The 16303-nt window shown below is 41.6% G+C and overlaps 1 protein-coding gene across 1 annotated transcript in view; it reads right to left on the bottom strand.

Moving 5' to 3' along the window:
- Window positions 1-15961, bottom strand: part of agmo (alkylglycerol monooxygenase) — a 78298-nt gene extending 62337 nt beyond the window's left edge. The window contains exons 1-3 of the mRNA XM_049583339.1: window positions 15480-15961; window positions 7129-7259; window positions 5653-5804 (exon numbers count right to left, since the gene is read on the bottom strand). Of these exons, the coding sequence (XP_049439296.1) occupies window positions 5653-5804; window positions 7129-7259; window positions 15480-15599 (403 nt within the window). The 5' untranslated portion in view covers window positions 15600-15961. The remainder of the gene's footprint in view (window positions 1-5652; window positions 5805-7128; window positions 7260-15479) is intronic.
- Window positions 15962-16303: the final 342 nt, after the last annotated feature.

The following is a 16303-nucleotide window of genomic DNA, read 5'->3' as shown; positions in this document are numbered from 1 at the left end:
GGATAGGTCTGGGTAACCCAGGAAAGGTTGATCTCGCTTCGTGATACAGGTTCCAGGTGGTTTCTGTGTCTAAACCCAACCACACATTAAGCACACCGTCACAACATAAAATTGAATAATTAAAAAGGTAAAGTTTCAACATCTCCACTACTTATGAAATGTACAAATTTTTGTGCTTTGTTTCCAGAGACACATAATGCAAACATTTATTCTGGCGATGGGGTTGGTGCGGCTCAAAGCTGGGGTAGGCAGACATCTGAGAAAGGTAAAAAACAAATAAACAAAAAATGGCAGAATTTGAAATATGCCCTCCTCCTAAAGATCTCCCTTCTCTGTCCTAAGAACCTCCCACCACATGACCACAGGCATATGCACGTGCTTCATACAGTAACCCACCGTTTCCTATACATTGATTTACTTATTTTTATTTCATTGCAGGTTTTCACACAGCTTATACACTCAGCGCTTCCTTGCTCCACCCTTTCTGTCTCTGTTTATAAGACCACAAATGAGACAAGAATTAGTTAGCTAGCCATCTCACACTCCCCCCACCTCACTCCCCGCCACTGTGGACTGGCAGGTGGGGCAGGGCTGGTGGCCAGAGGCAGAACCAGGTCTTATCTGTGTAACGGCAGTAACAGAAAGTTTGCGGATCAGATGGGGAGTCAGGGTTGGCCGATCCCCTGGAGCTAGGGTTTGCACTGGCTGGATTCAGGTTGTTGCAGCAGCGGACTGGGGTTCCTTCTCTAGACCTGTTGCCCGCTCTCCTGCCGGCGAGGTGGTCTCTAGCGGCGGGGAGTGATGTGAAAGACACACTGTGATTCTGTTTAGTAGAAGGCTAAACTACTAAGATTTTCTCTCCATCTCTGAAGGCTTCTCTGACATTCAAGTTTTCACTGAAGAGATGTGCACATGCATCTGCATTTGTAGAACAGCCGATAGGGACATCTCTGAAATGACCAGTGACTGACCAAAGTGTCCTCTTGTGGCCTAGATTTTCTAAAGCCTGAAAACAGAACAAAGAAAGGTGCAGCAGTCTAATATTCTCTCAGACCACTTCAATTACAATATGCTTAAAGTTTATTATAGGATGTTTGCCTGAGCTTTCACCTGGGTTCCTTGCTTATCAAAACATGAGTCCGGAGCTTTGTTTAAATAATCATTTTGGTTCAAACACTAAAGGTTACCTAAGAAAAACTGATCCAACCCAGTTTTCTGCCTTGGTAACATGCAAAGTTTTTTTCTGTCTGAGGTACTGGTTTGGTTTTATGCTTTGTTAAATCAATCAACACGATGTAAAACATGGGCATGCAGAAATATCCACGCAGCTACAAAGGCTTATTACACAACTTGTTGAATAACTGTTTTTTTTTTTTCGAATCCAGTCCCTGGAAAGTTCATATTGAGTTTACTTTCTGTTTCAGGCAGACTTTGGATTTATTATTTTGGTTTCAAGGGCACACAGCTTCAAGTATTGATTTGTCATGCCAATGCACCGCTACCACAGTGATACTTTAACTGTCCTTGGTCTTTGTCTTGTCAGTACACACATATAAAAGCCCCACTGAAAATGGGATTTATGAATGTGAAAATGTCTGAAACACAGTTTACACAAGGTTTTGAGAAAAACAACTTGCTACATCCATCCATCCATTTTCAACCGCTTATCTGAAGTCGGGTCACAGGGGTAGCAGGCTGAGCAAAATATTTCAGACGCCCCTCTCCCAAGCAACACTTTCCAGCTCCTCCTGCGGGACCCCAAGTCGTTCCCAGGCCAGATGAGATATGTAATCCCTCCAGCATATTCTGTTTCTGCCCTGAGGCCTTCTACCAGTGGGACGTGCCCAGAACACCAGCACCCAGGAGGATCCTGATCAGATGCCCGAACCACCTCAACTGACCCCTTTCGACTTGAAGGAGCAGCGGCTCTACTCTGAGCTCCCTCCAGATGTCAGAACTCCTTACCCTATCTCTAAGGTTGGGCCCAGCCACCCTTTGGAGGAAACTCATGTCAACAGCTTGTATCTGTGACCTCATTCTTCCAGTCACTATCCAGAGCTCATGACCATAGGTGAGAGTTGGGACGTAGTTGGACCAGTAAATCGAAAGCTTTGCCATCCAGCTCAGCACTCACTTCACCACAACAGTCCGGCACAGTGCCTGCATCACTGCTGATGAGGGGGCAATCCACCATTTTCCTGCAGTGAACCATGGCCTCAGACATGGAGGTGCTGACTCTCATCCCGACCACTTCACAGTCGGCTACCACCCCAGTGCATGCTGAAGGTCACAGTGTGATGAAGCCAACAGAACCACATCATCTGCAAAAAGCAGAGATGTAATTCTGAGGACCTTTTACCGGACCCCTTCCTTCCCCCGGCTGCGCCTTGAGATCCAGTCCATGAATATCACAAACAGAATCGGAGACAAGGGACAACCCTGGCGGAGGCCAACGCCCTCTAAGAATGTGTTTAACTTTGTACCAAGTATACGGACACAGCTCTCACTTTGGTTACAAGGACTGGATGGCTCGTAGCAACAACCTCAGTACTCCGTTTTCCAACAGTACCCCCCAACAAGACTCCCTGTGGGACGCGACCGTAAGCTTTCTCCAAGGCTAGTTACTACAGTAGTAATTACTCCGTTTAAGACTTAATACTAAATTTGCCCGACAAAAACAAAACCAAGTGATCTCTTTCGCAACTAACAGACAAACTTAGCAAAGCTCCAGGAACACCACAGTTACCTCCATGACGGACTTTTTGGCATGTTACCAGGGGTTGGCAAGCTAACAACCATCAGGACTGTGCTACTTCCACCTTAGAAGTATGGCTACAGGCTATGGGTAAGCTACATCGTGTCATCTTGTAAGTGCTTTCTTTCTCTGGAGAGTTAAAAAAAAAAGGAGAATTGCTGCGCTCAAGTCATATAATGGTCAGGAAAACCCTGTTGTTTATCATGTTGGCTGAAATGTTAGTAACCTTCTCATGTAAACAAAATGGGCAAGACCAAGGTCAGCAAAATGATAGCGGTGATGTCCATATATTGTACAATTAGTCAATAACAATTATCATGATAGGCCTACATCATCATCACAATAATAATGTCCAATATGCCCTGTGCCATGGTGGTGGGAGATAAAAATGCCTCCAGTGCATGTTAGAAGCAGAGTGGTACTATAGAGTCAATCATGTCAGGCAGTTCTTGGCGAGACAGTTTAAAAGCATTGCTTCTGTTTAACCAGTTCTGGACTTGGAGCCAAAACATTGTGGACTAGACAGTGGGCAGCTTGATGTGCCACAACACAAATAAACTTTGGTGCAGGCCACAAATAAATACCTCTGTTCCGGTGTACTGTGTGGCAGCTGAGCATCTGGCACGTGTATCAGTTGAGCCAACACACACAGGAAAAGTCGATTTTAAAAGATGCCGAGCTATGACTGTAGAAACACTGTATCTGGTACATATTTTTTATTTCTGCTTTTATAGTGATACTGCAGGACGTCGCCGCTTTAGAGCCGTGACTATATACAGCTTGTTGCTGTGAGAGCTCCGGGTTAAGACCACAGCTCTCCGGAGACCAAGGCCTCTCACATCTGCACAGCTCCAAACCAGCTGCATGTAACTCAAAAATAATTGCTTCCTCCACAACGTCCAGGACAGCATGATGTGTGTGCTATCTTGTGCGCTCCTCCCTGCAGGGATGGCAACTAAATCAACATTTTACAACCATTTATCATCAGCTGGCTTTGTAGTTTTTTGTTAGTATTATCTGAGTGACACATGAAAGAGGAAGGGGAGGGATTGTTGGTTGGGAGTTGGAAGGTAGTGGAGTTATACTGGCAAAAGAATCCAACATTCAATATACTTATCACTGAGAACACATAAACAACACCATCATTGTTACAAGTCAAGTGTGTAAAAACATATAAAGTGCATTGTTGAAGCATGAATGAGATGCTTATTTAGCCTTTATTGTGCAAAAAATAATAATAGTTTGAAAACACTGAGCTTTTGTATGATCAATCGTGAAGAGGATTATGCGTTTGGAAAGTTCCTACTGACTTTTTACTACTTTTCCACCAGGAAAAGTGGTCACTTTTCAAGTCCATAGTAAACACAATAAATCCAAGCTGACCACAGCAACCATGCTCAATGAAGGAACAAACTCAAAGTTGCCACAGCGACCTTTTCAAAGCCACATTCACTCATTTTAAAATGGTCTTTTAAAACAAAAATGATCCCCATACACAAGTGTAACATCTGAAAACGCATATCACATGACCATTTGCTAAACTGGGACTGTGTGTGTCTCTGTAAACAGAAAGCAGATTGTCTACTCTGTGGTTGGTGGCTTAATAGCAGAAAATATTACAGAGACGGCGAAAAGTAAATGGTTATTGGACCTGCAATAGCATAGTGCCTTTCTAGTCTTCCAAGCACTCAAAGTGCTTTAGCACTACTACACCTTGATATCTTGCCCAATGATAGTTCAAAATGTGTATAGAGGAGCTGGTCGATCTTTCCACTAAGGGATGACCTGCTTTACCTCCTGAGCCAGACTTGCCCCAGAAATTTCTTTGCCAAGACCAATGCTGAGGTGGAACTGTCTCTGAGAATAAGGCGGTCAAGGTGGCGGAAAACAGATTTGGCATTGTTGCAGCAATAACGGCGATCTATCAGAGTGATACAGCGAGAATTATTCATTGCCGGAGAAAGCCATGGCAATGGGAAAGGAGTACCCACATAAAATCACAAAAGGTACGTACACCTAGCTAAATTGTTTTGGCTTGACATGTCCTGACTAATAAGACCCAATCAGGAAGCAAACGTGGGTGTCTGCATCAGCATTTCCAAAGTCCCTGTTTCTGCCCGTCCATACCAAGACACAACCCCAGAGTTTTCAAACTAAAAAGGGAAAGCTGTATTTTCAGAGGTCTCTGTTTGAGGGATTCCAACATACCAGAGTAGTGTGGATGCTAGGTGTAACTGTGGCAATAGTAATGCATTTTAAAACGAAAACGTATTTCTGTGGATGTAGCCTAAGCCTACAGAAAGGTGACTGATTTCTTAGGGTGTTTTCATATTAAGAACAATTGTATCATCCCCAGGTATAACTCCCCTTCTCTCCCAATTTTTTTCCAATTTCATCCTAGTAATATTGTTCCGTACTACGCTGCGAAATGGAAATGTTGAGGCTGTTTCATAACTGGTCAGTACTCCGGGTGTTAAACAGCAGTCCACTTCCGTGTTTTGTACAGTTGGTGTTCACACCTGATGCACAGCGTAACAGAGTAGCCATTAACTGTACTTGAGACCACCTTTTCAAATGGACTCGACCACGGATGGGCATACCGTACCCAAGTACAGTACACATTAATCAAATAAACAAGACTTTAGGGTCAAGTGTACTCGAAGCAGGGCCTGGATCCACAATTTGAAAGCCCCCTCACTCAAATGATTTAGGACCAGTTTCACTTTGAACATTCTCCTCTGAACTCTCACAATAACACAAATATCTCATGGGAAGCTGAAAGAGCAGAAACCACACAGCAGAAACTACCACAGAAATGTGAATAAACTAGTAGCTGTGAATACCCATGTCCTTCTATGTGGGCTGTGTACATCAGTGTGAGTGTCTTGAGCTGGTACCGTGAGCAAAGCGGTGGACCCAATAGTAGCAGAAGTCCACGCCCAGAAAGGTGAGCCACCAGGTCCAGGCGGAGTCCCACGGCAGCTCCATCAGGCGATACCGGTCCCACACGTACATGTAAGCAGTCAACTCACAGCCTCTCATAAACAGCCTGAGGGAGGGGCAGTCACAGCTCTGTGTCAGTCCACAGTGTGCACGTGAGTACAATATGCAGTTCATGTTTCAGTTGCACATGTCAGTTCATTTGTGTAACTTGTTAGAACATATTTGTATTGTCAAAGCACATGCACTACTGAAAGGGCATTTTCTTTAGAAATACCTGATACTTTCTGATAGACAATATTATATTTACATCTTTACGACAAGGACTATTGTGCTTTACAGTCTTCACTCCACAGACTGTATAAAAAGATGGACAACATGACAGCTTCCCAAAGGTAACCCTAAAACATCTGGATGAAGCCTGCCCTCTCTATGTTAGTTAGTGGATGGGACATGGGCCAAACTAAAAAATCCAAATACATGCCAAACAACTTTTCCCAAAGATGGTTTCTGTCATTTGGGGTATTTCTCATCACGCTGACACATGTTTCTTATAAGTTCGTAGTAAAAGGGGCGTGGCATTATGATTGACAGCTATGTGCGGCAGTCTTGGTCAGACATGTATGGGCGGGAACTTGATACAGCAGAGACCCTTACTACACAGACTCTGGCTTCAAATGACATCACCAGCGCAAGACGGCAGCAGGCGTAACCAGGAAACTTTGGTTTCATTTTTGAACAATGGGAATGAGTGGAGACACGTTGTCCATCTACAGTCCACACTGATGCTGAAAACACACCAAACAGCAGCAAAGTGCAGCTCAACACAATTATCATATTTTTCTGCAGCCAGAGGGCCCACCTCACTTTGGACAAGGTAATGGACTTTTAAAGGGCAACATTTAAAGTTACAGCAACCCAAAAATAAAACCCTTTTCTAATCTACACGATTCCTTGGGCGCCACATTTTTCATTCTAAACAGGAAAGGCAGCTATGATAATGATAAAAATGTCAGATAAATAAGATAAAAATTAGGGACACATGATAAAGTAGTCAAGAAATCAGCTTTAAAATGAAATATTTGAATTAGCGACATGCTTTTTCTTAATTTTCACAATGAATATATATTACGTACATTAGAAAGTATTGTATTTCATGTCTCCATTAGCTGGTGGGCCATCATGATAAGAGCATGCATGCAAAATTCCGATACAAGAGAGACTTGATGACTAAATTTGGTAGGGAAAAAAGTGGATATATCAATATTGGTATCGGTTAGCGGTCAAATTAGTTGTTACATGTCGGCATATACGGTTTTGGGAAAAAATCCAATATTGTGTATCCCCATAAAAATCAAACCAAGTAGCCCTAACAGCACTGCTATCTTATTATAATATACAGTGACCTGACCATGAGCTGCCTGAACACTCACATTGGGAGTCTGGAGATCATTCCACAAGATACGGAGGTGAGTCCATCGCTGATGGTGACCACTGGGGCTCCTGTCTTCAGCAGGCCCACCACCAGCTCCAGCACCATCAGCCCTACAAAGAAAGGAGTGGCCTGCACACACACACACACACACACACACACACACACACACACACACACACACACACACACACATGAAATCCTGATTCAGCACTGTTACGGTTACAAACTGTGAAAACAAGATGGTTTCAAGTGCACTGTTGCCTTTAGCAGTTGTGTTGAGCTTGAGTATTTGTCTTGGCAGATGAGCTAAAGCTTGCAGGACTTTCATGTCTTGTGATCCATGATGTTTGTTTCACTGTACCAGACTGAAGCTAAAGCCACAATGTATTGGCAGGCGGGACATCACAAACATTTGTCTGAGCAGAGCTGCACTGGAGGAAGAAATGATCTCATTAGTTGATTTAAACATCAGTGCTAACAAACCACATATTTTTTCATTTTGAGTGGTGTCAGGTGGGAGCCAAGCACCATAAAACAAGGATACAGAGATCTCGTGCTGGACCTGCAACCTCAATGTCTTCGTGTTTACAGACAAGATACAACAAAACAAAGTCTTCTAACGTTAAGCTAGTTAGCTTGTTAGCTACATGTCATTGTGGCTACTCAGGCTAGCTGGTATAGCGTACAAGCTAGCTGACCTTTAACGAATAATAGGATTAAGACAAAATTAACTGATTGTTAGTTATTTTTTCAATTGATATTTTAATCAGAGGTCACTCTTCTTTTGTTGGACACATTCTCCCCACAAATACAACATGCTAATGTTATTAGCACGAGACTATGGCATTTTACATTGTATAAATTAGTCATCTAAACTTAAGGTAGTTAGCTTGTTAGCTACACGTCATTATGGCAACTCAGGCTAGCTGGTAAAGAGAATAGTAAGGTCTAAGAGGAAAATATTTGATTGTAATTTGTTTTTTCAATTCATATTTTACTCACAGGTCCTTCTCTGCTGCCCAAGTTTTCTAATTACCAATTTTTTCATTCCAGAAGGTTTATTAGCTCTGCATGCTGCTTGTTAAAGTTTGGAAATTTGAAACACACCCAAAACACGGATTACACATGGTTTCAAAGCGTCAATTTCAATTGTAAGTACACAAATCGGCTTCACTCTAACTCTCAGGATTCACAGAAAAACACTTGTATTTTGTTGGACACATTTTCCCCACATACAACATGCTAATGTTGTTAACACAAGCCTATGGCATTTTACATTGTATAAATTAGTCATCTAAACTTCAGCTAGTTGGCCTGTTAGCTACATGTCATTATGGCTACTCACACTTGCAGATAAAGGCGTACAAGTTAACTAACCTTTATTTATTTTTTCAATTTATACTTTACTCAGTGGTCCTTCTCTGCTGCCCAAGTTTGGTAATTATCAACTTTTATTCCAGAAGGTCCTTTAGCTCTTGTTAAATTTTGGAAGTGTTTTATCTTCTCCATTGTAATTCCCATTTGAAACCATGGATGTATGAAGGGAAATGGATACGACGTTGGAGGTGGAGTCCAGTCATCCATGCGAAAGTTGCTCAGTGGAACATGACGCCAAAAAAGTTCAAATTAAAATTAAGAAAAGTACTTCTGCATCATTGGGTCCACGTAGCAAGCACACAAGAGACTTTGCCGACCATGTGGCTATCTTCTGGTTTAGCACTCTGCTACCCTGAATGGGGATAAAAGTGATTTAATTGTGCAGCTCTTCTTGATTTAAAAAGATATTAGACCAAATGGATCAAATCCTGGTAGTGGAACCAGTCTTTTTGTGGGGGTTGTGACGCTCAAAAAATGTATCCACTGATTTACGGATGTCTCTTTCACAATGTCAGTCTATGGGAAAAAGACTTTCTGGGCCCCATGATATCATGTGTTGGACCTGGAAGTTGTAATTCTGAGGTTTGGCCACTATGTGAAATTGGTTGATTGATTGTTTTGTTATTGAAATTAGGAATAAAATGATGCACTGTAGTTTTAAAATGTATCAAACACTGACCCAGATCTGAAAGTAAACAGATTTAAACTGCTGTATATATTTTTGGTTTGTACAGAGTTGCTGTTAGCGGCAACAGTGAGCTTGGTGTCTGGATATTTCTTACCAAACTGGAAGCTGGGAATCATAGCTAACTTCTCTCCTCATTTCTTTATTAACATGCTTGTACCCTTTGACTTTGTAATCAAAGAACATTTTCTAACACAAGTGCTCACCTTTTGTGCTGGTGGTTCAACCAGGAAGGTTCCATGTCCATCTAAACCTTGGAGGTGCTCCAAGTGTCGGTCATCTTAACATTATCTATGCAGAAAATTAAAAGGACTTGCACTTCTTGAACCCTGCTTTCCCGAAATTATTCCATTTTGTAATTCTATATATGTAAATATTAAGTTTAAAGATGCAAGGTCCATTTCGAAGTTGGCACAACAATAAAGAAATCAAAACTTTTTTCAAAAGACTGACCTCCAGGCTGATGCACATCTTGTGGCAGCATGATCCCCTAACTAAATTGGCTGCACAAGGTTGATTTTACAAGTTGATTTTTATTTGTCTTGACTTTGTTTAATGCTATTACAAGTAACTTAAATTAACTGATTTGAATTACATTAGGAAATTCATTTTCATGAAAAATAACTTGCAATTTTCTCTGTATTACCAAATTGAAACACAGATTGCAGCCATATGGCAGACCAATTTGTGATCAATCAAGACAAACATGCATAGGATGGTTTTTGTTTTGATTAGCAGCTATTTTTGCGTGAGATGCCACATGATTTTCTTTTTTATGGTGAAAACAAAACATTACATAGCATAATTCTAGTTTCCAAAAGTTGCAAAATATAAATTACATGTAGTAACTAGTTATGACAAAACAAATGGTAAGTACTACGCAAACAGCCAGTGACAGGCCTCTATTTCTAACTGTGCTGGAAACATGTAATAACCTCTTAATGGGTCTGTCAAACATGGAACAAATTAGTGAGGGACGAGGTTAGCAAACAGGTCACGACTGCGACTTCAGCGGCGTGTCAGACCTGCTGGTTAGCTTTAGCTTGAAGGCGCTCATTGACCAAGTGACTGCAGTCGTAACCGGGACACATGGCCCCGCCAAGCGCGAGGAATGAAGGGCGTGACGAAACCGCAGAGGAGCACATCTGCAGGTGGGGAGGGAGGAAGTGTGTGTGTGTGTGTGTGTGTGTGTGTGTGTGGATGTAAGTGAGAGTGTGTGTGCATGCATGTGTGTGCATATCCACATGTGAATGCTTCCACTTTAGCATGCAGGTGTGTGATGTGAGTGTGTGTGTGCACAAGCAGAGGCGAGAGCACCACCAGGGACCTGCGATCACACGCAACGCTCCCAACATCTGGCAGCAGACTGCAGAACTGCAGCCAACAAATGGGCTCGCAGCGCAAGCAGTCCTCCTCCAAACCCGCTGAGAGAGAGATTATCATTCTGGACGCCGGTCTAAAACCTTCCCTCCTTTTTTCTCTCCTGTCTAGCAGATAGTTTTACCTCTGCAGCCCCACGTTCTTGACAGCTCGGGACGAAATTATTCGCCAGGGCAAGCTGATTCTCATGCTGTGCAAAAAAGAAGGCGAGGGGAAAATGCTTGTCTATGGTTTTATCCCTGTCTCCTCATTTTTTTCCTTTATTTGATGTTACTTGTCTTAGTTTTTCCTCTGCTTCAGTGAGATATTTCAGTCCCTTTTTGATCTTGCATGCACCGAAAACGTCTTTGCTTGTGTTTTTTTATCTTTTTACAAATAAACTAAAAATCACACCAAAGAAAGCCTACTTTATACTGCAGCATTCTTGCATCCTCTGTGGACCGTTTGTTGTGGCATCTAATAATTTTATTTTATTTTGAATTCGGCCTTGCGTGGAACATGACATTTGTGGACCAGATGTCTGCATTTTCCCCAAACAGACTTTTTTTTATAAGGTCACAGATGACTGATGTTGGCTGACAATACACTTTTATCACTGCTGTCTGACAAAAAAATATTGTGTTTTCATTCAAATCACTGAATAGCTGAGAGACCTGGCAACTACCCACAAACCCATAATTCCAAACAACTCTAAAATTAGAAGATTGTGTTTTGTTTTTCTAATTAATTTCGCCCGTCGGAATCAGAGAACAGAATAATTAATGACACATCACAAACTGTAAACAGTGCTGACTCACACACGCCCATGCAAACTTTTATCACCATCGAGCCCTGCAGCAATAACAAATTTGTTTAATCACGTTTGGTAGTGGATTATAAGGACTCCTGCTGTGGGGGTAATTGCTCTCCTCCCCTGATGTACCTCATAAAGCCTCATAACAAACATGTGCTGTTAAACCTGCACCAGACATTCGCCGCAATAAATGGTGACTGAGACACTGTAAACTGACAGTAAGAAGCAGAACAAACCCCAAACTTGTTTTAAAATTGTGCTTTAAAGGTCCAGTGTGTTGGATTTAGGGGGATATATTGGCAGAAATGGAATATAAGTATGTTTTCTGTAGTGTATAATCACCTGAAAATAAGAATCGTTGTTTCTCTTGGAATAGGTTGTACATACAGAGCAGGTCCTATGGCTGCATTAAGAGAACTGGATACAGTGTTGGACGAGGGACTCTCCATTCCTATGAAAAGTTGCTAAGTTGCACATGAAGTAAAAAAGCTTGGTCCGTGGTATGAAATCACCCTGATGATCAACAGTGCATCTGCATCATTGGGCCCACAGAGCAAGCGCGCTTGAGACCTCCACCTGCCGAGCCAACTACTTCCAGTTTAGCCCTCCGCTAATTTGAATGGGGATGAAATGATTTAACCTTGTGGCTCTTCTAGACTTTTGAAATGTTATCGAACAGAATGGATTGAATCCTGATAGTGAAACGAGTCATTTCGCAGGAGTGGTGACGCTCAGAGAACATGTCCAACATTTTACAGACGTCTCTTTCCCAATGCAAGTCCATAGGAAAGAGATTTGGGCCACAGGGCATCACGTGCCGGTCGTAATTCTACTGTGTGGTCACGACAAAAATTGGCTTCAGAGCCCAGCGCACCTCCTGGGGCTTGGTGGGTCCTCGTCTACAGAGATCATGTTACACCTCCATGTTTCTACAGTAACCCCGAACAGTCAGACAAATCAAACATTGGCTCTAGATAGGGCCATCCACGTTTTTGTGTGGGCCAAAATAGTTAGCAGCCTTTTTAACGTAAAATTGCTTTAATTAGTCTTTTAAGCGGATTTAATCACCTGGTCCCTTTGTTCTGGAGAGGAAGAGACCTCTGCGGGTCATTTGGCACCTAGTAAAAGCCCTCTGAACATCTGGATCGTAAGTTATTAGAGATAAAAAGGTGAGCACACATTAGCAGGTGCTGGGCTAGCCAACCATCTCTGACATGCCAAACAGCGTTGGAGAAACACTGATCTGTAACATAAAACTGCTCTTTTCAGTGGTTTTACTGTTTTAGTCACTTGGTGTCTTTGTTTTGGTGACGAAGAGACCTCTGTGGATAACTCAACTCCCAGTAAAAACCTCCTGAACAATGAAAACTGAAAGAATTGTAACTGGGAGAAGTTTCAGCTGATTGCAACCTGCAATCCTCACAGCTAGATGCCACTAAATCCCCCTAAATCTACACACTGAACGTTAAAGTAGAGAAGGAAAATTATTTACTAGCATCTAGATGTCTATGTGAAGTCTGACTACTAGTTAGATCTGAGACAGTCGAAGTCTATCTTTGTTAAATCATTTGTAAAAGCTTCTCTGAACTGAGAAACACTGGTTTCAGGTAGTATGCACATTACTACTGGTACTAATTTAACTGTGTTTAGGGTACCACTAACAGTTATTTTCATTGTCAATTAATCTGCTGATTATTTTCTTGATCAATCAATTAGTTGTTTGGTCTATAAAATGTCAGTAAATAGTGAAAATTGTTCATTAGTGTCTCCCAAAGCCCAAGATGACACCCTGAAATGTCTTGTTTTGTCTGCAGCCCAAACATAAACAGTTTACTGTCATAGAGGAGGAAATAAACCAGAGAATATTCACATTTTCAGAGAAGTTTGCTGCTTACACTGTTTAAAAGGTGAACACCACCACCTACATTAAGAATTCAGATATGTTATTTCCACACTCGAGGACAGCTCACTCAATATTTGTGAACATGAGCTGCTCTCTCTTAAAACCAGAGAGGTAAGTCAAACTTGTGATGTCGTAGGGTATAAAGTCTGAAGCTGCTCCATAAACAATGAATGGGAGCCACTTAATGTTTGTTGTCTTTTTTATACCCAAATAAGCTTTATTCTATTGTAGTGCTGTCAGTTCTGAAACAGAAAATGTACCAATAATATACTTGAACATTTTCCTGGTGAGTGCTCTCAGTCAGTACATTTACATGCACAGTAAAGTGGAACTACGGTTACAGCTCAACCAGGCCATTTAATTAGACAGTCTTTGTCCCAGTGTACAAGCATGGGAGGGGACTGACTCTGCTACAATAGGAGATGTGCCCCCTTTCAGCTTGTTAGTATTGGACCTTTAATTCGGTTGACCTGTTACATCAGAGATCAAACAAGCGACCAACAAGTTAGCTACGGTTAGCTAGTGGCAAACTGGTGCCATGGTGGACAACTTTAAAGCTCTGTACAAGGAGACACAGCATGAACTGTGTATCTTCATCCATCCCAAAATGCATCTGTCTGGATGTAGATTGCGCCGTGTTGTTATCTGCTTCTTCTTTTGTTACGCATTTAATGCTATTTGACGTCAAAGCCTGGGGCCAGTTTGGGTCCAATTGACTGTATATAAACGGGAGGAATTTGACTCCCAAACACATTATCTGGGTGTGTTAGTCCGACTTTGAGAAATTCGATTGCTGGCGAGTGCGGTTTTAGTCATACTAACTCAATAAGTCATTTGTCTCTGGTGTCATGTAAATGTACGTGAGTGTCATCTTGAACATCACTGTCTATGGAGCAGCTCCAGGCTTTATACCCTGTGACATCACAAATTTGACTTTTAGCACTCTGCTCTTTATGATGGGATTTGTTCATGTTTACAAATATATATTAACTGCCTTAGACCATAGGAATAATATGTAAGAATTTTGACAATGGACCCAGTTCTCCTTTAACTAACTGACTAATAGACTAATCAATTAATAAATTAATAACTGCAGCTCTAACTGAGATGTGATTGTTTTAATCAATCTGTCTGTGAAATGTGTGTGACTATTTTTTCTGAGGTCTCGCTTGCAAAAAATAAATCTTAATCTCAATTACAGTGAATAAATGAATCTAAACCTACATAAATACTGATAGACTTTGGTTGGTTAATAATCTTGTAACTAAAAAGCATAAACTTTTCGGCTCTTTATTTCTGCGTTATGATTGATTACATAACATTTAGACGCTGTCCTCATAGATTTGAAAAGGGGAAAGAGGTTGTAAAAGTTTCTTATCCTGTAGAGAAGTGTGCACACCTCCAGCTGTTGTAGAGTACCAGATAAGGCTGTCGATTAATGGATTAGTCCACTGACAGATAAGTAACCAGCTACGATTTTGATAATCAATCGTTCTGGTCTTGTTTCAGTCAATAATCTCTGGCTCCAGCTTCTCCAGAAGGAGGGTTGGCTGAGTTTTGCTTTTTAAATTGTTGTAAACTGAATAAATTTGGGTTTGTAAAAGCTGGTAGGACATGAAGAAATTACAAACTTTTCTTTTTTTTTTTTAATCAAACTGTTCAATTCGAACAACTTAACTGTAGACTGATCAATAATGTCAATTTTCTATTGGAGATTCAAGGCGTCTATTAAAAAAAAAAAAAAAATGGTCTCCAATTTTGGGGGATTTTCATACCACTCCATGACACTGAAAATTCTTCACAATTAGTAAATAAGTTTTGACTAGCGCTGCAACTTATCAATTAATCAACCAATTATTTTCATGACTAATTGAATGTTTTATCCATAAAATGTCAGAAAACACTGAATTATACCAGACAATGATTTTACAAATAGATTCAATTTGCTTGTTTTCATTGTTCTGCTGTCATGTGACAAACAATAGCAACAAATCCTCTGACTAATCGATTAATCGACGTTTCTCTGCATCTCTGAGTACTTGTATGTAAACTTCTGCATGCAGCACTTGTTTGTCTCTCTCATGTGGTTTCACTACATTACCAATCAGGCTCTGAGTGTTTCTGCAGTCCTTAGATGACAGCAGAGGTCAGCTGAGGTGTCTCACACACAGAGAAGTTATGATAGCAGTGACTGAGCCCGGCTGTACCCACCTGCTGCACATACTGAGGAACCTCTTCCACCTTCTGGAAAGATGACTCGTTCGGTGAGAGCATGAAAAACATGGCCCGCGCCCCCGCGGACACCGAGCCGACCTCTACAGCTTCAGCCATTGGCACTGGCAGACAGCACCGTGCACACCGTTGCTCCAGGTGTCTGTGTTTTACCTGTGCAGGTATTAAGCTCGCGTGGGAGGAAGGGGCGTTTCTTTCAACTCCTCTATCCGCCGTGAAACACCCTTGTTTTTCCTGTGCTGCACGTAAAGTAGGTCAGTTGTGTAATGGAGAGCGTGCCAGCTGATGAGGAAACTTCTCACATCCAGGAAACAGTGTGACCGTTTAAAGCTGCAGGATACAGTTTCTGTCACATTTAACTTTACACCAGATCCTGAGTCGTTTATAACAGGCGAGGTTATCTCTGATCAGGGGGACACTTCTAAGCGTCGCTTTATCTCGCGAGAGTTTGTGGTTGGCAGTTTGTTTTACAGGGTGCTTGTCAGACTTCTCATGGTCACACTGTCTTTGTGTCGCGTTCAAACTGTATTTAAATGTAAGATATGGTTGAGTATCAAAAGTTAAAATGAGGCTTCTCAACAGGGCCGTAGCCAGGATTGTATTAACAGGAAGGCCCCCTCTCCTCCCCACTGGATGTCTCGTTTTGACCAAACACCAAAATAAAGGTCTGTATTATTATTAATTAGCTAGATTACTGGAAATTTCACATTTTATTGACTCAGTTCTCTTATTTAATTATAATGTCAGAGTTGATAATGACAACTATTTTAGATTTAATCTAAGCCTTACTCTTGAGATGAAAC

The sequence above is a fragment of the Epinephelus fuscoguttatus genome, linkage group LG8, assembly GCF_011397635.1.
Source record: "Epinephelus fuscoguttatus linkage group LG8, E.fuscoguttatus.final_Chr_v1".
Taxonomy (NCBI): domain Eukaryota; kingdom Metazoa; phylum Chordata; class Actinopteri; order Perciformes; family Serranidae; genus Epinephelus; species Epinephelus fuscoguttatus.
Note: the sequence above shows the minus strand (reverse complement) of the source record. Positions and strands in the feature narration are given on the sequence as shown.